General features: G+C 39.4%; 1 protein-coding gene across 1 annotated transcript; it reads right to left on the bottom strand.

Annotated features, from left to right (window-relative positions):
• Nucleotides 1-1,596: 1,596 nt before the first annotated feature.
• Nucleotides 1,597-9,912, bottom strand: SRI (sorcin). The gene is made up of 8 exons (XM_063412701.1): nt 9,724-9,912; nt 8,909-8,992; nt 5,727-5,796; nt 4,978-5,021; nt 3,769-3,916; nt 3,501-3,614; nt 3,007-3,065; nt 1,597-2,300 (listed from the first exon to the last, which is right to left on the bottom strand). The coding sequence occupies exons 1-8, from the start codon at nt 9,769-9,771 to the stop codon at nt 2,274-2,276; spliced, it is 594 nt and encodes a 197-aa protein (XP_063268771.1). The 5' UTR covers nt 9,772-9,912; the 3' UTR covers nt 1,597-2,273.
• Between the last annotated feature and the right edge of the window lie 14,187 nt (nt 9,913-24,099).

Here is a 24,099-nt window from a genome sequence, read left to right as displayed (position 1 = left end):
AAAATATATTACAATAGGTAATGTTTTATATAGAATACAGTACTTATTTTTATTGTTGCATAAATGCAAAATATTTTTTTCAGAATAGCAAAGCATTACAGAATTTTTAATCTGCTGGAGAAAACACTATTTACTGTATGATGAGTTCTTTCAGCAAAGCTTTTGGGGTGGTATATACCAACTGGCTCTGCCAGCTTAATTTTGTTTAACTTGGGCATTGCTGTAAAAAAAAGCTATTTTTTCACTCATACTAGCCATTATTGAGAGAGGCAAGGATAATCGTGTTTCACCACTGTGGCTGGGCTAATATTGGAAAAACAATGATTTGCAACGTATCATTGTCTTTACTAGTTAAAATCCTTTAAAAATAGTACCTGATGTAATAAAAGAATAAGATTTTGACAAACATCAAAATGAAGCATTGCAGTTTACAACTTTCTAGCTTTGAGTGTGATATTTTTGTCATAAACCTTACAGGCATTGGGCTGTTGAATGAATCTGGCTTTCATGTAGCTAAACAAAACGTTGCTTTTTATAAAATCAGATCGTTGTAATTTGGGGTTCTAAATTCCTGCTCACTTTTAATAATAACAGCGTCACAGTATCCACTTCTACAAGAGTATTTAATACAAATGCCTGTGGTTTTCAATGTTATTAACATACTGTAACATCAGTAAAGTGACTTTCAATGACAAAGACTGTTGTGTGTATTTTGTTCTTCTAAGCCATTGTGTTTAGCACTGTTTTATAGGTCTCTATAAAATAAAGATGTTGCATGCATGGGAAAAGGCTAAAAGTAGAATATAGATGTTCTTTTTCAAATTCCAAGGTTGAAAATGATCCAGTGAGCTTCTCAAAATTTTGTCTTAGGGGCCTAATATTCTCAAAGCAAATCTGAAATTACTATCCCTTAGTTTGCACGTTTGAAGGCAACCTAGGAAAAGTACCTGTTTGCAACTGTTGCCTGGTGGTTGGCTCAAAGGTCAAGAGCAATCACCCCCCGTGGTGTCACGTAAGTATTCTTCCCAGTATGCCTTGTGGGAAAGAGAAACCCTTAATTCTGAGAATTCTGTTTCCCTAAAGGAGGTAACTTGCACATTCAGTCTGTCCACTGAATCTTCTCTTAATGGGGAAGCAATTTTCTCACAGGTTTCAGGTGGCTTTTTTTAGTTATGACAGCAAACTCTGTAGTAACTCCTTAGCATCTGTAGGTATTAGCTTAGTTTCTCTCTAAACTTGAAAGTTGATGTAGCTCATCAGTCCCTGTACCTTCCCCTCAAAAATCCCTGCAACAATAGCAACAAGAAAACCTCCACCAAATAAAAATCCCATTTTTTCCCCTGAAGAGCCTCAGGCAAGTAAGGTTTGCCTGTGTGTATCTGCTTTCACTGGTAACTACTGCTGTGATCTGAAAGAGCAACCTGGCGAGAATTTTTTCCAAGTGGGTTTTGGCCCTTGTGTGTTGTTTGGCATATTGAGGCATGAAGGCCACTTGCTAGGCGTAAAAGGGGAGGAGATAGAAACATTCATTTACATGTAAGTGAAATCTGTCTGCCTGTGAAGGGAGAGGTGATGCACAAACTGACACAGCACAGCTTTTGTGTGTTTAAAAGCATTTTATGTAGTGACACAAAGCAAGAACCTTACAGGAACAAAGGCCCCTGTACAAGATCACAAGGATAGAAGAGTTCTCTGCTATGTCTTGTTGCATCCCTGCTTACAAGAAGTTCTAGCAGGTAGTCTTACACTCAGTGCATGGTGTCACACCCTTCATCTTCAGAAGAACGGACAAAGTAACCAAAACTTACTGATGTTCAAACAGACCAGTGCAAAACAGCCACTTCAAAAGCCCTTTCAGCACCTCTTATGTTGTCAAAGACAAGAAAATATGTATCCTCTTAAGTCATACATATGTTACTTTTTAAGTCAGAAAAAGGTAAATTGCACTCCAGAAACTGATTTTAGTGAATCACAGGAAAAAAGTAGACACATGACTGAAAATCTTACCATTTGCATGATCTGAGTTATAGGTAGTGAACTGCAAGTTTATGAAAATAAAAAGCATCTTTAATAATCACAGACTGGAAGTTAAAGACAACAGTACATGAGTACTTTATATTCATTATCAAGACTAAAAAAATGTATTTAAAGTGATACCTTCATAAAATATGCAGTTACCAATATTGAGATACACAATCATTGGAGGACTTGGCAAAGCAAAACACAGACTGGAATGTTAAATCATGATCATCCACAGCTTGCTCCCTTTTGATTTAGATGCTCATAACACACTGTATGAACTGAAAAGAAAATAACCACTTATTAGATGAATGGGAGAGAACAAGTTCTTACTGTTTCTCCTACAATACTCATTGTCACTACACTTTTCTGTAAAGAAATTCAGCTTACTGAATAGTAAGGCTTTAAAATACATAGGAAAATAAGCAAATAGTTAATTAAAGCAAAGCATCTCCTTAAATGATAATAACAACAAAAATAAAAACTAGTACACATGGTTCTCCCCTCTGCTGCTCCAAAAAAAAACCCCAAACCCCACAACACCCAAATCCAGGATGACTTGAATCTAGTGTTCTCTTTTTGCTGCACAGATGTGCCTAGGAAGCCAAGACCCACAAGCCTGACTGTGATTCCTGTCTGTTCCCACCAAACGTCAACCAACCTTTCCCAGGAAAAAGGCCTACCAAGCTTTAAAACAGAAAATTTAAAAAAAAAAGGTCACAGAAAGTGATGCTAGCAATTGATGTAGCTTCCTGGATCTTCCTGAACCACATTGGTTAGAGGTTCAGAGAAAAGCACACAACATTTTATAGAACCCTATAAAATATGCAAAAGCTTTTTGAGACAATACTCAACAAGCCCCAGAACTTCTGGGTTCTCACTGTATGTGTAGGGAAGATAGGCACAAACTCAAATAATTACTGATTATCTTAAGTTTTTCTTTCATTTTACCTTGGAATTTTAATAGATTCCTTAAAATTTACTTACATCATCATAGTGGAAGTTCACAAAACCCTGCTGAGTTGCATCCCTTCTTCTAAAGCATTCTGCAAAAATTCATTAAGAAAACAGAAACCAGGTAAGAAGAATTACAAATAAACCATTTTTTTAAAGTGTACTTTCCTAAAATTCTCCAAGTCACATGAAGGAGAACATGATGAAGAATACTGCAATTCATTCCAAGACTTAATTTCCCATTCTATATTTTTGTATTTATCATACACAACCCTTTATGTTCTATTAATAAACAAAGTTTCCCAATTTGGCTAACATAACTCTTCCAGTCTCTGGATTAAACCTTGCATTAGTATAAAGTCCTTTTCTTCACTGGAATTTAAAAAATCCTGGTCTATAATTGTCTATAGACTGTTGATAGAAACCTCTTTTGTAGTACGCCAAAGTTGACCCTCGAGATAAGTGAACAATCAGGTTTTATTAAATAAAAATATATTATAGGGGTGACAGTAACAAGTCCAGCATACCAGTGAGAGCTCGGAGTTTCACACAGCAGGCAATGTAATCATCAAATGCAATCTTTCCATGAGTGCTGTATCGCTTTGTAATTGCAGTCACAGCCTGTGGGCTCAGTCTAAATCCTATTTGAAAGTAAAAAGTCTTATTTTGGAAAGGCAGGTAAGTGAACAGAATCCAACATGTTTTCAGTGAAAATATCATGAGTTAGTTACTGCAGGATGGTAATTGGAAAATGGTGCAAGTCAGTGTCAGAAGCAAGAACATTTCACAACTTACCCATAGTCATCAAGGCTTTCTCCAGCTCCTGACGATCCACTGTGCCACTTCCATCACTGTCAAAACTTACAAAGTGTTGCTTCCAGCCATTGACCACAGCCCACAGTTCTTTAAACTCATTAAATCCCAGTGTGCCAGACATATCCCTCTGATTTCAAAGCTAAGAAAAACATTTCTTAAACAAAATCTACAACAAAAAGTGGCAAACCAACTAAACAAGACATCTCTCCGTAGTTAAAAACCCTTACTTGGAGGCCAATATTAAAACAGTTTTACTATTATTAATTTATCTTGTAGAAAACTAGCTATAGCATCCCCCAGCACAGATGGAGGTAATACTCCCCAAAACCTATGGTCAGAGAACCTCAGAGAACCTGCTCTCCCCAGTTCTTCCCCGTGAAACCTGCTAAAGCCATTTTCTTGTTGTGAATTCTACTTTAGTTGACACACTTCTCTTTTACCTGCTGCATAATTGTAACCAATTAAATACATAGCTGAAATAAAAATAGATGCCAAAGAATAAACTGTTACAGTATCAGTTCTCTCATATCCTAAGTGGTTTGTTCAAGATGAGCTAAGAGCCCTTTCATTTTAGTTTCTGCTTTTTTCTTTTTAAGCAAGAACAGTTTTTTAAGTCTTGAAAGCAAAACTTTCAATTAAAGTTTTGGCTAAAAAGCTTCCCAAAATTCCAACCTTACACAGTATATCTAAGTCTTCCTCAAGTGTTACTCCTGAATGCCATATACCATTCCATTAGATACTCAAACCTGATTCATTCACGGAGCAGGATTTAGGGGGACTTAGATTGTATTCAGGCTGTGCACTACAAATGCTTAAAATTCATTAGGAAACATGAGAAATTGGAGGGTTATCCTATTTGAAAAGCACAGTAAGTGATTTGCATAATACTTTATTCTGGGCCACCAGACCTGACCATACATTCAATAGAGAAAAAGTTCCCCAGGCTTAGAGGGATATCACTTGCTGTAAAATGATTGGTCACCAAAGCCTGATTTATTTATTATTTCTTCATATAAATTTCAGTTATAATTAGTAAGAATAGAGTTTTGTAGCTTCCCAACCACAATGACCACAAAACTTATCAAGTAAAGGCTGAATGGAAACTACAGAGCATTTCCAAATGTTATGGCACTCTCTCATCTTTGCTTACATAATGTAAAAATGTTTACATTTCATACTAAAGGATACATCCAGCATTGAGATCATAAGTCTGCAAGTCTCTAAGTTGAAAGCTGTTAAAATTAAAAAATGAAAAATAATGTTAAGAGCATAATCCTCAGTTTTATCTAAACATACATTTTCAGATTTATTATAAATTTAAATTATATACTGATTATATATTATAATGTATAAACAATCATGTAATTTGTTCCCTGTACACAGCCATTCCATACTTTTGATCCAAGAAAGAGCCATTATTTGTTAGAAAAACTGACAGTAGTGCTTTTGAATGCAATTCAAGTTACATTTAATATTAACTTGCTCTTATCTTAATCCACAATGATGGGTTTCAAAGTGGTCATTTACATTCCCCCGCAGCAGACACCACTCGAGCAGGCCAGTTTCACTCACAGCAGCTGTAAACTGAACAGGAGGTGTCCCAGCAGAGGACTCCTGCCACAGATTTTGGTCAGTATCAAAGCTCAGTTCACACCAAAGCAAAGCAAAGCATCTTTTGAACAACTGTCTGTCCATCACCAACCAAACCAACTCCACAGCCCAGCAGAGTGGGGAACTAAGGAGGCTGAGAAGGCAAGTCCTGTGTGCACAGAACTGAATACAGAGAATTTACATGTCCAAGATATGGAAAGGAAACCCATTTGCCATGCAAAGAAAATACCCCAGCTCTGCAGAAGGCACAACTACACGTGTTTTCTAGTAACGGGAGGAAGAATTAGTGTGCTTTATTTGCTTGTTTATTTAAATCATTAACTTACGTTTATATGCTCCTGCAATCCCTGACTGGGTGAGACATCTCTGTAGCTCATCAGCATCTATTTGTCCATCCTTTCGATAACAGAAGATGTATCAGCTATTAATACCCTCTCCCAGGCTGCTTATTCCCAGTACCCACTCCCTTTCCAGCGGCATTCAATTAGTTATCCTTCTCAAGACATCCTCATCACTCACAAATATAAAAATTCTTGGTTTTTTTAAATATTAAGTTGCTAGTAGAACAAGCAAACATAGAAAGCAAAGAACTCTGAAAGAAAAAAAAAACAAACTCAGAAAAGATACCTATCCACATGGCTTGGAAAATGCCTCCAACTACAAATCCTGCTCAGGGCCAAGTGGAGAAAACAACTGCCAATTGATGGAAAGCAATAAGCTGCCAGAAGTGGGGCTGGAATTCTAAGTTTTATTCCTCACATCCCCAACACAAAGTTTGGTTCACACAGAGTTTAATTTAACCTCATCCAGGGATGGAATATTATTTCTTTAGACATAAAAAATGATGATACTTCTGTAAAGCATTAGAAGATGAAAAGCCAAGTCAGAGGAGGCTTAGGTTGGATATTAGGAAAATGTTTTTCACCAGAGAATGACCGAGCACTGGAATGGGCTTCCCAGTGAAGTGATCACAGCACCAAGGCTGCCAGAGTTCAGGAGGTATTTGGACAACACACTTGGGCACTTGGTGTGACACTCTTGGGGTGTCTTCAGCAGGGCCAGGAGTTGGACTCAATGATCCTTGTGGGTCCCTTCCAACTCAGCATATTCTATGAATGTATTTGCTACAGCATTTTCCCAATTTTTCCCGTTTTTAAACCCACTTTTGAAAGCTCTTTTTTTCAAGAACAGAGATATGCTACTGAATGATATGGTGGGAACAGCACAGTCTGATAACTTTCAGAAATGAAGTATCATTGTAAGACAAATAGTTCTGTTAAATGATATTTGATGAGGTCTGAAAAAGGCAACAATGTTTTGATTCTATGTAAAGTTAATGGCAGTTAATCCCAAATTTGCTTCCTATCTACTCCATCAGTCTAATGATACAGATGTATTTAATACTTGATATTAAAAAAGTATGGGCAAAAAGGGGGGGAAAGAGATTTGAAATAGCCATTAATATTAAGTAAGTAATCTCTTCAAAGGCTTTGTACCTTCTGAAATAAAGATAGGAACTGCATAACTTAAAACAGAGATGTTTTAGATGGAAAAGCATGACTGTAATCAAGATTAACATTACCAACAAGATACTTGTCTTTTTTTGGTTTTTTTTAGTAGATCATAAACAGGTTAAGCTAGACAATGCATATGGGCTTTGCAAACAGGCTAAAAAATAAACTATTACTTCCTACAAAGAGACTCGATGGAATAAAGATTTGAAATATTTTGTGTTTCTTCTGTAAACAAAGGAAACGAATTCATCAAGTCAAAGACAAGATCCCTGTTGTCAACTACTTCAAAGAAAGCTCAGAGAAAACATTATATATTATATAGGCATAAAAAACGACACACAGAGCAGCAAACCATAACCAAAACATACTAATTCCACAATAAGTACTTATGGATAACTGAGATGTGGCTTTTTACCAAGTTGCACAGATGGCCATAAAAGCAACTGATAATTTATCTGTTACATATCACTGTTTCCTTATGGGGTTTTTACTTCTGCACAGTCACTGGTACCAGAAACAGACAGCTCATATTCCAAGGATAACTTCAAAAGCTACCGAGTTCATTTCAGTAAGGAATGATTTCTACAAATAGAAAGCATTTCAGAGTATTAATTTAAGTATTCTTCAGTGCTAACTTGATCACCCCCATGAACTCACTGGTTTCCCAGCTTCCAGTATCCATGCCTCACTTGAGAAACCTGGGCATGGTCTATGTTTTGCTGAGATCCAGCTCCTGCCACCTCTTCTCCACAGTGCCATTTGCTGCCACCTCCCTTTCTCTTTACAACAGGAGCTTGTTCATTGTTCCAGTGTCAGTTACTGGCGCCACTGCTGACTCCTGGCACACATCCAGGTGGCACCTGCACACAGAGGCATCTCAGCTGCCACACAAATTGTCAGCTCTGGGTTCCACCTTCTCAGAAAGGCCTCACCACACAGAGCTCATTCCAGTGTTCTCCTTCACTACAAAAACACTGTCTAAATATTTTCCTAAGCAGTTAGAAGGAAGTAAGATACAGACTGCAAAATGCATTATTCATTCAAAAGAGTAACACAGACAACAAAACTAATCCAAGTTATGGTGGGCATCTCAACATGAGCTAATACTGCTGAATTCAAATTTTCATGTTGTGGTTGTATCTACCTAAGGATAACAGATCCAAGATCAGTTTTAGATCTGCACACACCCTACAAGTGTACAATACATAGCTGTAATATGGCCAACCAACACAGACCTTCAGCTCCATAAACTCAACTTAATTGCTCCTAAACTCTGCAATACAGTTCAAACGGCACTTATTTCTAGTAACATGCGTGACCATACAAAAAGAATATATTCCACAAAATTACAGGAAAGAAATTAAAAATGCAGTAGAGAATGACAGGGAAGGGAAAAAAAAGTTGTGAATGCCTTTCCTCCAGAAGAATAATTACTCCATGTTACCACTAAACCCAGATGTTGGCACAACCCATGACTGCTTTTCCATTTGTGAGTCTATTAAGATAATGTAATGACCTCTTTCCTATCTGCATTTCTTGCTCTTAGCCAGACCATCTCCACAGCCCACGCTTTCCACTGTTTCTCTTTTCTTTCTCCTGAACCGGGCAGCATCCACCAGCCCAGAGCTGAGTCACAATTCAGTAACAAAACTTCATGCACCTGTACATTCCCTGTTGATACCTATATAGGAAACAGAGGCATACATGCCTCTGTTTGTGTATGTATGTGTGCACTTACACATACAATATAGAAACTATCAGCATTATTCAAACGGTATAGTTCCTGTATGTATACAGCTATAACATACACCAATACAGCTATATATAGCAAATAGGCTAAGTAAAACAACTGTGGATTGGCTTTTTTCTTAACTAGAAACATCAGTTTTTCTCACTGCAAATACTAGGCATTCCTCCTTCCAAAGGTAGAGAGTATTCCCCAGGCAAAAAAAAAAAAAAAAATCCAAGAAGGAAGTAACATTTCACAAGTTTACCTGCCCTCCTACTGCAGTAAAATAACCATACAAAGGATCCTGAGCTTGTCCTGGGAATGCTGGTCCTCCTGGAGCGCCTCCATACTTTGGAAATCAAAAAGAAAATTCATTTTAAACCAATGATTCAGTTAAGGATCTGTACTTATAAACTTACGTTTTTAGGTACACACCATCCTCCCCCAAATCAAACCAACCGAAAATGAAACTCCTTATGAAAAAAATCCCCAAATCAACTCTCACTTTCAGTACTGATATACTGACTACTGACATATATATAATAATGTATTGTAAGCAGATCAGTGTAAAACCTTGCCGAGGAGCAATCGGCTGATCTAGATACAGCCTGGTGTATCTCACCACGGTTTCATTTTATTCTCCCGCTAGCAGAAAACGGCGTGCTGAAGAAATATTAAGGCACTGCAAATTTTTTTTCCACTTCAGAAAAGTTGAGCAAAACAAATGTCTAGGGCAAATACATGGAAAAATATACATTAAGTGTGAAAATCCTTAAATAAGCCTGATTCTTAGGTGAAAACCATGGAACGACACCCCCAGCACAGACTTTCGCCCGCGGCAGCAGCTGCGGGGTTGTGCTTCTCCCCTCCCTTCTCCCTGCGGCCCCTCCCGGCGGCAGCGGCGGCCGGGCACAGCCCGCCTCAGCCGGCTGCCGCCGCTCCCCCGGGCCGCCGGCCGGGCACAGCCCGCCTCAGCCGGCTGCCGCCGCTCCCCCGGGCCGCCGGCCGGGCACAGCCCGCCTCAGCCGGCTGCCGCCGCTCCCCCGGCCTCATCCCCCCGCGGGCCCCAGCCCCGCTCACCCCGCCCTGGTAGAACCCGCCGGGCGCCGGCTGCCCCGGGTACGCCATCTTCGCCTGGCACCGGCTCCGGCGGTCCGGCTGCGCCCGGGAGCAACCACCCGGATACGGAGGGAGGGCGGCAACTTCCAGCCCCGGCCCTTCCCGGAGCCCGCGTCCCGCCACCGCCCGGGCGGGGCAAGCGGTGACCTTCCGTCACCAGGGCAGCGGGCGGTGCCGGGCGGTGCCGTCGGGAGCTGAGGGACCGCCCCCTCCCGATCTCCTGCTCTCCAAGTTCCCCCTCCGGCACGGTGGTACAGGCCCGTGGCCCTGCGGCGGCATTTCCCGGCGCAGGCAGGGCGGGTCGGGGCGCGGCGCTCCTCGGGCCCGCCCGTGCCGCGGGGCGGGACGCGGCTCTGGCAGTGCGGGACGCGGGCTCAGGTCGCCGGCGGTCCCGGCCAGCAGCGGTCAGACACCCGCGGGAGGCAGCGCCTGGGGACGGAACCGCTCCGCTGAGGAGGAGGAGGAGGAGGAGGCTGCGCCCCTGAACCAGCGGGCGGCGCAGGTGGAGCCGGTCCCCGGCGCGGCGCAGGACTGCCGCTCCCGGAAAAGCGCTGTTCTGTGGCGGCTGTGAGCCACTAAGGCGGCAGGAAGGCTCCCGACATGTTCGCCGGCGAATCGGCTGAGTTGATGTCAGGTTATTTCAGAATCACCGACTCTGAAATAGTGATTTACCAAAAGGCCGCAAGGCTCACAGACTCAGCAGTTCATGCATCTGTATCGTGTATCCCAAAACGCATCCTTACGTGCTGTGTTTTGGTACCGTTGCTTTTTCTTCAGATCTTCTGATCACCCGTCGCTGTTCCCAAAGACGGAGAACAGGCTGTATCATTTCTTTCGCGTCTGCAGGTCCAAATTCTGGGGGAATGCCCGTGTCCCAGTGAAGCGAGGGAGCCCTTTTGTGTCAGTCGGGGGCCGCTGTGGGTTCGGGATTGCCTGGAAGAGCACCGGCGGTGATGCAGCATTCTCCTCCCGCTGGCGCACTCACCGCACAGCCCGTGCCTGTGTCCCGCTCACCGCCCAACACCCCCGGGCAGCGCCAGCGGGAGCGGCCACCCTTGGGCTGAGCTGGTCTTGGGAGTCTGCAAAACATAGAACTCCCTCCCTCTCCTAGTGAGACCTATTTAATTCAGTGCAAGGCGACGAGAAATCAGTTGCTGGAGTTTGTATGACAGAAACAAATCTCCTAATGGAGACCTTGCAGAGTCAATGGCCTGCTGTCCAAAATCTGGAAGCGTAACATTTTTTCTGTTTATTAGCATAATTTCTGAAGAACATGATACATTTGAGTAGGACTTTAATTAATTAAAGTATACTAATTTACAGTAAACTTTCAATTAAAAGTGAGTCACCCTTCTCAGCTTCTAAGGCATCCACTAAACAGGACTTTCAGACATTATCTATGTGGCATATATTTTATTATTTCAGCACTAATTGCACCTTATAACTGCTAACAATTGCCAATTACATGAAAACAAAACTGGTGTTCAGTGTAATTTAATAATCAATAGAGTTGCTGAATGAGACAAATTGTTATATAATACCTTCATCACACAGAACAGCATATAGGAAATTATGAAGCAGCTGAGAAACCAAATAGTGACCCTGTCTAATTTCCTGGCTTAAGAAATACCTATCTCACAAGGGTATTTAACTGTGTTGGTATCAAGCTGCGAGGTGGTCAAATACTTTTATTGACCAGACTTAATCATGTGCAGTGCAGGTAATTGCAGGCTCTGTGCTGAACTTTGTTCAAGTACATATATTTAATGCCTGGGCAAAAAGCCCTAATTGAAATAAGACCTAGGAACAATGATAAGAATATTAAAGGCTGGAAAGATTGAAAATAAGTGGCAAAGAATATAAGTAATGAGATTTAAAGAGATTTTAATATTTTTGTTTATACATTGATAAACAAAGTGTCAAATGGTATATATGTACTGCCAATAGGAATGAATTTTTGGTTGCTTCAATGAGAAATAAAAAGATATGATTCATACCAGTTGGTAGATAAAGACAGTAAACTGTACAGCTGTAGCTGTATCAAAAAGGAAGATGTGTTTGGGGTAGGGTTTTTTTGTACTTTAACTCAGGGTAAATATCTGGCCATTCTCCATTTTCAGTACTTCTGGTGAGACTCCTGACACTCATCAAATCGTAGAGTTTAGGCTAGAAAAGATCTCTTAAAACATTGAGACCACCTGTTAATCCAGCACTGCCAGACCCACCACTAAGCCATGTCCCTCAGTGCCACATCTACAGGTCTTTTAATACCCCCAGGGATGGTGATTCAGCCACCTCCTTGGGCAGCCTGTTCCAATGCTCACCAATGCTTTCAATAAAGACATTTCCCCAAATATCCAAAAACCTCCCCTGGCAGAACTTGAGTCCATTTCCTCTTTTCTTACTTGAAAGTAGAGACTGACCCCCACCTCAGTACAAGCATTTTTTCAGGCAGCTGTAGAGAGTTATACTGTCCCCTTTCAGCCTCCCTTTCTCCAGGCAGGACCACCCCAGGTCCTTCAGCAGCTCTGCATCAGACTTGTGTTCCAGACCTTTCATCAACTCTGTTGCTCTTCTCCGATCTTGTTCCAGAACCTCAGTGTCCTTCTTGTAGTGAGGGGCCCAAGTGCACTGCACTCAGTAGTTAGCATTTGCAAGATTATTTCTATTTAAACACACATGAGCAAAAGAGCTAGGGGACAGATGTAACCAAGGGGATGTATTTTAAATGGATTTTTAGGCAGGCATTTTGTTTGCACTGGTGCATTTGTTTGTTCCATATCTGAGGACAGTGAAGGCTGCAAAGGAAGGCTGTTTGAGGAGATTAATGAGTACACAGCTGCCTTCTGAAGGGCTGCTGAGCTGTGGTAACCTTTTCAGTTTTGATAAGTTCACCATATTACAGTAAGAAATCTGTGTAGAATAAATAGTTTCTGATTTTGCAGATCTCAAAGAGTGTGTGATCCCTCTAGTGGGAAGATTGAAGTCAAGCAACACAGGATGCTAGTACTGCTACCGTGATGGTGGGGTTTTTTTTTTGTTTGTTTTTGTTCTGTTTTGTTTTTTTGAGACAATTCACTGTATTTTCCTAAGAAAAGGCCTAGGTAAAATATTTTGTTTAGAAAGGGAAAATAATGTGTACGGTTTTCATTCCATAGCTTTTTCTGGATTCTTTGTAGTAGGAATATAAGAAAGAATTCAGAACGGAGCTACAGTAATAGTGTCACTGCCTTAAACTCTGGTCACAAGTCACATTCATTATGTGTGCCATGCCTCCTCACACTGAACCAACGCTAGCATAAACCCATGACAAGTCACAGACTTTCTGCTTGCCCATCTGCTCTACTGCTGTTCCTCCTAAGTCTGGGTGCATTTAACCCTGACATGAGCTCACACTTGATGTGGGAATTCGGTCACCCTGAACTGAAAGCCTCGAGCTGGATCGTGCTGCCAGTTACATTCCCAACCTGGTGTACGGGCTGGGAGCGTGGTGCTGCTGTGCTGAGGTGTCACGCTTTCCTGACAACTGCAATAAAGGTGTGGAGGAAATGGGGAATTAAAGTCTAAAGTTCCATTTTCTTGAGGTGTTTACTTAGCACAGTTGAGGGGATAAAAATTTTGGAATAAGTATACTGCTTAAAGGAGGCCAAGAAACAGTCTCCTTACCCTTTTAATTACAATACTTGGGAAGAGGCATAATTGTAAATGGTAGAAAAATAAATACAATGCAGACCAGATATCTCCAATATGCCTGATTTAGTGCCCAAAGGAATGGTGCTTTTATGTACTGCTGCTTTTTTTTTTTCTCTCTTTGATGCCACCCTTTCATTTTTTATTTACTGCACATTATTTATGCTCAGTTCTGCAGCCAAGTATTTTGTACAGGATTTCCTTTAATAGCCAAGTTTTATGCTGGATTCATCACATAATAAAAGGATAGGAGACAAAGGGAAGGCATGTCTGTCATTTTATAGATACTGAGAGTATGGAGAACATAATTTTCTATAGATTTTATTCATCCAGTTTGAGCTACCTCAGTTTTCCTACAACTTTATCTGTCTTCCAGATTTTTCCCTCCCAGCTACAGCTTCTTAAATAGATGGTTCAGAGGTGACCAGCCCCCTTACTCCATACTCATTCCCTTCTTAGTTTCGCCTGTGTTCAGAGTTGTGGAAATTTTTTATCACTCCCTAGGCATCAGCAAGAGTATCACTGAAGGCCTAAGACAAGATAACCTTAATTGTGGATCGTACAGCTAGTGAGGTTTTGATATTGAGATTTTTTGAGGCTAACAATCAGCTTTTATTCAATGCAGTACAATAACACAATTTACCACATCAATTTAATTATAAATACAACAGTTTGTGCATTCCCCAGGCATGAGTTCTTTACAGAACAAAAGCTGAAATGCCACTTTTCAGTAATGACATTAATTTCTTAGATCTGGTACGTTGCAGTCAGATGGCTCTCAAGATGGTCTTTAACTAAAGATATAATTAGAATATAAAATATCTGATGATAACAGTGATATGTGTGTGTGACTTGAATAAGACATTTACAATACTGATGACTTTCCATATCACTTTTCAACTGATCTTTATTCCTTTACCATCCACATACCTTATTTCAAAACCTTCAATACCAAGAGCTTGGATAATTTAAAGTAACCATAGCAAGTCATGCAAGCTCTTTTAATTATTTTGTTGACTAACATGGGGTCAGGATTTGGGTCTCTGCTTTTGCTGGACAGAAGCCATAATATGAAAATATTAAATGTATATAAAGGATTAAAGCGCAGAAGTTCAGCAATAAGGCATCTGATTGTTTCTGTACAACACTTTTTGCAATCCTATGTGTCAGCATATACGCTCTCATATAAATAGGAATATATATTATGCCACTTTACCTTCTGAAAGGCTAAGATTCTGCTGTACTGGCTGGATGGTAAGCAAAGGCCTGTAAAACTCCCAGGTGCAGATGGAAAGGAATTGCTTTGAAGCCTTGTTCTTCCGAAGCAGTGTCATGGGTATCCACCTACACAAGGGATATTCCTGACGGTGAAATTAGCTCATATCTGGTCAGTTCGAGGTGGGACAGGGACAGTACTTCTGGGTACAAAAGCAGCATACAGAGCATGGAAACGATGCGTCAGCTGCCTGAATTATTGTCACCCATTAGGTGCCTGATGTCCATTTGAGCTCTCATTCTTAGCTCCAATATTAGTTGACTATCTAGTCAGATAGTGTTTATTCTCTCCATGTCTAGTGCTTGAACTGAGGTGACACCAGTAGTACCAGAATTCATTTTCGTTTGCTGATCTGTAATTTCCATAATCAATGAGACTGGCCAAATTACTGGGGAAATGTCTTGGGCTGATTTGCATGTGACTCATGTAGTAGAAGGGACATGAAAATAAACAACTCCAGGGAAATAAAGCTTAGTTTTTATTTACTTGTTTTTAAGTGCCACACTACCACCTATGATGCAATTAGAATTTGGGGAAATCCAAGGTTTCAGCATACTGGAAGTGAAAGAGTTGTGTCACACTCTGTGCAGAAAAGTCACTTTCCTAATCTTCATGTCTCCTCTCGGTGCTTGTTTTGGTTAATGCTTCTGTTGCAGCATGGGGTGTGTGTTGAAAATGCCTCAAATATTGCAACACCCATCCCCAAGTGGCCAACATGAAATGTATTTTCAATTCCTGTCAGTCATACTTGAATACACTCTGAAAGCAATACCAGTGAACACAAAACTTCTTCCTTCACCTCTGGCTTTTGTAAATATTTTTTCCTCACCTGTTTAGTCTGTGGCCGTTTTCTTTGTTCCTTGTATTAACTTCAGTGGTCCTTTTGTTCAATTTCTTGAAACCTATTATCTCGGCAGAGCATGGTGCTAATAACGCCAGGGTCATGAGTTCAATCCCTGTACGGGCCATTGACTTACAACTTGGAATTGATCCTTGTGGGTCCCTTTCAAATCAGAATATTCTGTGATATGTGAGCTTTATGAGTTGCTAAAAAGGAATAGGCCTATTGCTGTCCCAGAAAGATCCCACTAGATGTCACACTGCTACTTCTAATTCAGGCACATCAGCTCTTCCTTGTTGGCTGTCTAACTTATACGTGTTTTTTACAATAACCAAATATAAGTTCTACTAAAGGTAGAAACAGAACTCACCTAGACAGGCCTCTGGTACCAGCTGCGGGAGCAGCTCCTTGGGTCCCAGCACTCATCTCTAATAGGAGCTGTAGTATTCCTGAACCTAAAATTTTTTGTGTCAAATCTCCCTTTTAAAATGTGTAACAGTGGTTCAGGAGTTTATCTATAGGTTTTTCTTTTGGAAAAGATTTAGAACATATTCATGCACATATTTTTGGGAATCCATTCTGAAGATCTTGGGTAATATGTAAATGTTTGAGTATGATAGTTCTAAATAATTAGATTGGTTGAGAAGTGTAATTTCTAAAATTAACCACAAATCTGCCACTTAAAGTATTCCAGTTTGCCATATTTTATGTGAACTGTATCACAGAGAACATTTCTTCTCCCTTTGAGTGTAACACTCTTTTTGTCCACCTAGAAAGAGTGAGCATGATATACAAATGAGGTCATAATTAGTCAAGGAAAGTCAGAAATCATTAGCCAGTTATGCATAATAATGTATCAAAACATAATAATTTTTATTTCAGAACATGGTACCATGACTATTAGGAGAGCTGATGATGTGCAGTTTGTTTTTCATGTTTGCAGGATGTCTAGTATACGTTTTTTTGTTGTTGTTGTCATTGATGCTTCTTTCTTGCTCAGTCCTTTTGCAGCTGAATCCTTTCATACATTGTTAATATATACATTATAACTGATGATTCCTTATTCTTTCAGTAAAGTGATTAGAATTTTCATGAAGAAGTATTCTGCGTCACCTCTAAGTAAGAACATTCATACTTAGAGGATGTTCTGTACTCTGTACTGCACAGAGTACAACAACGGAAAGCCTGCCTGGCCTATGTACCCCTTTGTTTTTCCATAAGTCCTGTGCATGATTTTATATGTTTATAAAATATAATTTTATATATACATAATAGGTAAATAGGCCAGGCAGGCTTTCCGTTGTTGTACTCTGTGCTCCAAAATGTTTGGGCTTTCCAGCTGGAAAAATATCTAGAACTCTACTTTTTTTTTGTTGTTGTTGTTGTTCTTAGCAACATTACTCATTTTTATATAATTGACCTTTTCCTGGAATCTTTAGAGATGCTAATAATCACTTGGTGGTTTCCATTTGTGTTGTGCATGCTTAACCTCTTACAAGCAGGAATGAATTTGCCTTGAACTGTCTAAGAGCACTCTGCAAGTTAACAGAAAAGCTTTCTGATTTAATTTGAAATTTATTTAAACAAAAGCTAGAGCAGTTGGTTGGCAGTAAACATTAAAACAAGGGTCTGAATTTTGGAGTTGCTCTCAAATGTGGGAACCCAGTCTGTGTAAGCACAATCATCTCCACACTCGTCTGGATTAGGGTGTTTGTATAACTTTGAGGATGTTCCCATCCTCTTCCCTTTCTGCTTTCATCCACAGGTTTTGTGTTTTTGTTCGTTTGTGAGGTGGTTTTCATCACCTTTTGTATTGGCTAATATCTAATAATGGCTTTCTGATAGTTTAGCTTAAGCACAGTACCTCCACATCTAACACTTCAAAGCATTGGCAAACTTTCACACATGTATTTCAAATACACGCTTAAAAATTGGTCAGAACTAGTGTTCTCACCATGTTCTGGCATAGAGGCAAACAAAAATTTGAAGAAGACTGGGAAAAAAGACCTAAAAGACATGGTCTGAAAAAGCCACAAATATTCTCAGGGTAGAGCCACAGTGTTTCTGACATGTAAAATGGTTTTATAATAGCTCATGACTACCATTATTTTGGACTTAAGGGGGCCCAGTTATTCACTGGTAGTGGGCACAGGAAATTTTACGTGCATAGTTCTGTTTTGCACAGGAATCAGACTTGTGAAGGTTTCTGCTGAAAACCTAGCTGGGACCAGAGGTCACAGATATCTATCTTCACTCTCCTTGAAGTGGCCAAGCTTGTTTTATCTGAGTGGTAAATAACTCTGCTTGCTCTGAAGGTTTGTGAGTGCAAGGACAGAAGGATGGAAAATAAGTATGGATTAAGTGCTTTACTTTGTTTCCCTCATGGACTCTGTTAATAAAACCAGACAGAAAGAAATTATCTGTAAATACTGCCCTTTCCTCTCTGGAACATCACATGTAGGTGTGTTAAGCGGTGTCATTATCCTGGCTGAAAGATCTGGTTTTAAAAGTTGTCTTCTCTGTAGATATACATTAGGTATAAGTGTTTATATACATTAGGTATAAGTGTTTTGCACCCAAAGAGAGGTGCTTGATTTTCTTCTGCTGCAGTAGTTGGAGCTGAGGGTGTCAGGAGTGGTCAGATGCTTCTAGTTCTGTCTGCCTTTGAACAGTACCTCTTTACCTCCTTGTAGAGGTAAAGAGGTACTGTTTTGATTTTTTTTTGGGTTTTTTTTGGTTTTTTTTTTTTTTTTTTTTTTCCTGGTGAGTCTAGCCATTTATTTCATTTGTAAATTCTTTATGTAGTACTTTTATAATTTAACTAGTTACACCATGAATATTCACCAGAGGTAATCTTATTTAGGTGTTTGTTAGTCCAAGGTTGGGATTTATGACACATTCCCAGAGTACATTAGCAGTGCACCTAGTTTTAGCACTGTGCTCCTTTCTTAGCTTGCTCCTTCTGTTGTGTTTAACAGATTGAATATAATTAGTCTATTTTATTACTACGTGTTTTCTAAAAACTTAACAACCCTACTTAGGAAGTTGTTGCTATTGTATTTTCTGCTAAATTTTTTTTTAAAAATATTTTTTTTTTCCTGGCATATCTCTGACAAAACAGTGTTTGGACTGATCCCTGAAATTTCACTCAAGATAGCTAAGGGAAAAATCCATGGCCCTTTATTTACACATACTCTGTGCTTGTACTAGAGTGACCTACTTAAGAAACTCTTCATAGCTGTGTGGAGAAAGAAAGAGAAGATGAAACAACTGGATTGGTTTTTCAATTGTCTGTTTTTAGAAAATCTCAGAAAAATAAACAAAAGGTATGCAGGTGGTAGCATTCACACACTCCTTCCCCTATTTTGAATAAACAATGATTTTGTGATGCAGTATAACCTGCTGCATTACACAGGCAATTAACATTTAATCTAATGCTGGTGTCCCTGTGCACTACTCAGTGATTTAAGATTGACTAACGCATCTATGCTTGACCTGGTGTTTTCAAGAGTGAATCCACCCATACTAAAAAAGAGTCACTAGACCAATGAGGATAATTATTTTCACTGGTTTTGTCTTCAAGGCACATCCAGGAGATTTTTAAATCTCATTTGTATAGTTTTAACTCTAATCTTTTTTGTTCTCCTTCTCGTGTTGGGATAATGATATTTGATATTGGTGTTTTGGCTCTCAAATGGTTCTAATATTTCTCCTAACCCAAGCATTTACAGCTTATTAGTCTTCATGTTCTTTTCTTTACAAAGAGAAGTTGTAACTGAGCTATATATTTCCTTATGTGTGTTTTTTGAAAATAAGTGCAACAACACCAAATGTCAAATACCTAAACTTGGAAAGAAATGAACAAGTTCCTTTACTCTCAGCCTCTGGGTAGAGTGATTTAAGTAGAACTTCACCTTTAAACCTAGCCAAAGCTGCCTAAGTACACTTGTGGTTTTATCTGAAGCCTGTGTGATACTCTCGGTATGCTTCTCTCACACTTGGTGCTCTCTTAAACAGTCCCAGAGTTGCATATATTTGTATAGATTATTTTTTTTTCTGCTGTTTCATGGAAGAGACAAGCTGCTTTTTCTCTGCTACTTTTCCAAGGATTGCTCAAGGATTATGACATTTCATCAGTAGAATAGTGATCTGGGTACTCTTTATTGCATTCAACTCTTTTTTTTTTTAATGAATCACTTGAATTTACTGTAATCTGTGGATGTAAGAAATTTTCCCACATTCTTACAACAACATTCTTGCTCCAACATTTTTGGTGGTAAAGGAGATCATTCCAGAGACTTCATTGTCCCTTTCACAGTGTGAAAAAATGTGCAGACACTACTCTCTGCAGCAGTGGAACTCTCTTCTCTGTGCATTTGAAAATCACAAAACCATGACAGATCTGTCTCCTGCCCTCTTTTTCCTACCCCCTTAGCATTTTTCAGCAAGGTTCATAACCCTTTCTAGTAGGCACTCTGTGAATAGTTTTCGGCTGGTGCTTTCCAGGCTTGGGCTGGAAGCATGACAAGCCTTTGATCCTCTACAGTCACCTTCTGGAGAGGTGGATTCAATGGGACTATGGCTGAAAGTGCACCATCCATTGAATTCATCTGTTTCTGTCCTCATTGTGGGTTTCCAGGGTACTATAGTTTGCACATTTCTTCCGCAATGATTTTATGTTTGTTGAGACTTCTTATGTGTAATGGTGGATCTGCAACTAATTCCTGAGACACTCCCTAGAAACCTGCTTATGTGGTAGTTGTTCTTTGTGTAAATTTAACAGAGTAGGTTACAAAAACTGTAAACCTGCAGGTAATATCCTTGCTGTTTTCACACTGTTATTAAAAATATTTGTTAGGATATGAGATTTTTTTTTTGGAATTGTGGTTAAGTTTGAGATTATCCACATTGACTGTTAATATTTTAATTTTTTACTTTACTAGGTTTAAAATATTTTTGATTGGAAATACATTGAATCTTTCACTTTCATCACCAAGAAGTTTCAGTGTGTGTTTGGATTTCCACATATACAGTAGAAGCTAGTATTTATATATATATATATATATATATGTATAAATCACTTTTTTTTCTTCTTACATCTGGGTTTCTTCTCTGGAGTAATATATGTGGTCTATATATAGCCACCCCACCATTCTGGACACTTCAGATAAATCATAGAAATCATAAATTTTGTTTACTGAATACTACAGTAAAAAAAGAAAAAAAGAAAAAAAGAAAAGAAAAAAAAAAAAAATCCAGGCTATGTATTGAAGTGAGGGTAATCAGCTGTCAAAATAATTTACCAGAAGTTGTGGTGAGCTTTCTAACGTTTAAATCAAGTTCAGCAGTTCCTTCAGAATATCTTTAATGCAGCCTGTTTTAATGGATTACCTGCCAGCAATAACAAATGGTAGCTAGGATAAAACTACATGTTGTCAGGAAGCTTAAACTTTACAGCAATCTGTATTACTGTTGGAAAATTTGCAGCGCGTCTGCGAACCGAAAAATATGACAACTCCTGATAATTCAGAAAGGAATTAATTTAGGCAGTGTCTACAGCGCGTGTTCTGCAGGAAGAGAGAATAGCTAATCACAAGGTTGCCTTCTGGCTTTCTAATCTGTAAAGCTCCTCGTAATTAGGGAACTATCCTTAGCTTCAGGAAACCTGCATCCAATTCCTCTCCTCGCCTCTGACTTCCTGCATGATGTTGTATGAGTCACTGACACAGGGATCATTAAAGAAACTTGGGATGTATCTGTGAAGACAGTAAGTGTGAATCTGAGTGTCAGCTTCTTTGCAAAAGACAAGGAAGACAGCTTTGCTGGCAAACATGGGTGTTTGAAGTAGACATGCTAGAAGTTATTCAGTAGTATTCAGTGATACTTGGGTATTTGGTATTGTTCCAAGTCAGCCCCTTTATCCTTCCCAGACTTCTGTAACTGGACAGGAGGGATCCCTCAGGCAAGATTAGGTATCCAAAGTTCTTGAATTTATTTATCTCAACAATGCTCGACAGGCTTGCCAGTAAGACCAGACCGGAGTTTCTGAAGTGTGACTTGAGGTTTAACCTTTAGACCAATCCAATTAAAGATGGGATTTGGTTTCCAGTTTTTACTTATGCAATTGGAAAACAGAAGCTACTGGAAAACCAAACAAACTATAATCCTGTATGTATTTAACATAATTCCCTGCAATTACTTCTGCATCCATCGCTTCTGATTTCCTGGGCTGGTTCTAAATGACAGCAATACTGCATCTGCCCTGTTCCAGTGCTCCCAAAGCTCTGGTTCATCACTAGACAAGTGGGGAGGGGGAAGGACTACCCTTGCAGTCACCTCTTCAGGTTCTGCTCACCCTGCCCAGCTCTCACTCGTCTTCACCAAGTACTGAAGGATTTCTTTTAGTTCCAGTTTTCATGCCGTGTGAATGATTTAGTCTTTCTTCAGTGAGATTCTGTGTTTGATTTCGCTTCTTTAACTATAAACTGAAGATGATGGTGGCTTCCACTGAAACAGAGCAGTCCATTAAGCAATCTGTCTTCAGCCTGTGCAGTTGGGCTATGGCATCTTTTCTGATTTTTACCCCAAGGAAACAGTTTTTCCAACTATATTTAATACCAAGCTATGTAAGCCCTGTGCCTGATGGACAACTGGGTTTGCTACTGCTGCTGCTCAACCATGAGTGGTGTGGAGTGGCAGCTACCTTTGGAATGGTTGTTGTAAAGAATGAGAAGATAAGCATATTTGTACCTGTTTGGACTGAGGAAAGAAGGCTATGGTGGGATCCTAAAGCGTAGTTTGAACTCCAGGGTTGCCATGATCAAACTCTTCATTTAATTATTTACAAGGTACTAAAATGATAATTTGATTTATAACTGCAATCAAAAATGTGTGGTATTTTCTGTCATGGAGCCAGTAGCAAAGAGGAAAACCAGCTTTTTCTTCCTCCTTCTTTCCTTCTCTCTCTCATTCATTCTAATAGCTTTTTAATTTTGTTCCATATACTTTTCTCCAGTGTGTTTCTTTAAAAATAAAGAATTTGATGCCAACACTTTGTCATAGATAATATGTCCCAAACATGTCTTTTTTGGGACATTCTTGTTTGCTTTGGTGTTATTCAACCACTTGTGTCCTGTAATGGTTAGCATATTACAATAACTTATATTTTTAAAAATTTTCATTTATCTATTTTCTGAAGGCTCTAAAAGAGAGGTTTATAAAGACTACGTTTTCCCATCTTCCATAAAACCAGGGCAAAAATTTAATGGATAACTAGGAAATTAGAAACAGCCTCTACGCTATTACTACTACTTCTGCTACTATCTTGAGTCTACTGACTGCAGTTAAGCTATTCCTTGTTTAAATCTGAGCACATGTGAAGAGAAGCACAGTGAAGAGATTGTATCTTGAATAATAAGCAAATCTGGATGTGCAAGCAAAAAGAGGGACAGGAATAAAGCATGTTTCTGAAGACATATGAACAAAATGTACCACTTCTAGCTTGCAGCATTTGGAAATGTTAGCTAAGTTTCATGCAGTTCTGTGAGGTCTGTGCATGTCCTGTCAAGATTCTGTAGTGTATTTTTCTTGTAGCACAGAGGTTGCTTATAAGAAAGTAATATGTAGGGGTCTAGTCTTTTCAGAGATAATATTTGTGTCAATTCTGGGTTCCCAGAGTAAAGACTATTAAAGCAATATGCAAGAATAAGAGATGTGTAGTTTTCTATGGTGATAGATAAAAACTGTTTCTTGAGGAATGTCAGCTTCCTCGAGGGAGAGAATCATTCATGTTAAGGTCAGGAATTAGTGATACAAACGGAGATCCACAACAAAAATCTGTATAATGCACATAAAAAAATAGTCTCTGTAGGAGAGAAAAGCTTTCAAATTGTGTGGGAGAGAAACCATATTTAGACTATTAGTACACTGAATGCTTATTAAATATGCTAATCATAATAAGGAAGAAGAGACAAACATGGGTTACATAGCTACTCTGAGTGTTCATAATATTCACTAATTCCTTGTTTGGGCTAGTGAATTCAAAATGGTCAACAGCATTTGAAAGAGAAGATGCTCTTGTAAAATCCAACATGCAGGAATAAAGGGGCTTTGTAGAGTGGGTCACAAAGTGTCATGTCTTGGAGTGAAAGGTACCTGTTAGATAAAGCAGAGAAGCCTAACAGAAGGCTGTGCTGCAGAGGAAAAATAAGTTGAAGATCTCAGGACTTCTGTGTGCAGTGTGCTGGAACTGAAGGGAATTGCTCAGATCTCCGTGGTTCAGGATCCAGCACTATCTGTGGTATCAGCTGCATCCCCTGGGGCCGGTGGGTATCTGAAATCCCATTGTATTTCAAGGAAATCTAATTGATTAAAATACTTTCTTTTCACTAATAAGTATATTTTTTGTTAAAATAGATATTTCCCAGGTATTATAAAAAAGGCAAAGGGTTATATTAACCTATCATGAAGGATGTAGAGGTCTACCCACATGCTGCTGTCTATCCCACCATGCTGTAATGCATCAGAATAA

This window comes from Prinia subflava, chromosome 1 (assembly GCF_021018805.1).
Source record: "Prinia subflava isolate CZ2003 ecotype Zambia chromosome 1, Cam_Psub_1.2, whole genome shotgun sequence".
Classification (NCBI taxonomy): Eukaryota; Metazoa; Chordata; class Aves; order Passeriformes; family Cisticolidae; genus Prinia; species Prinia subflava.
The sequence above is the reverse complement of the archived record's forward strand: the minus strand, read 5'-3'. Positions and strand labels throughout refer to the sequence as shown.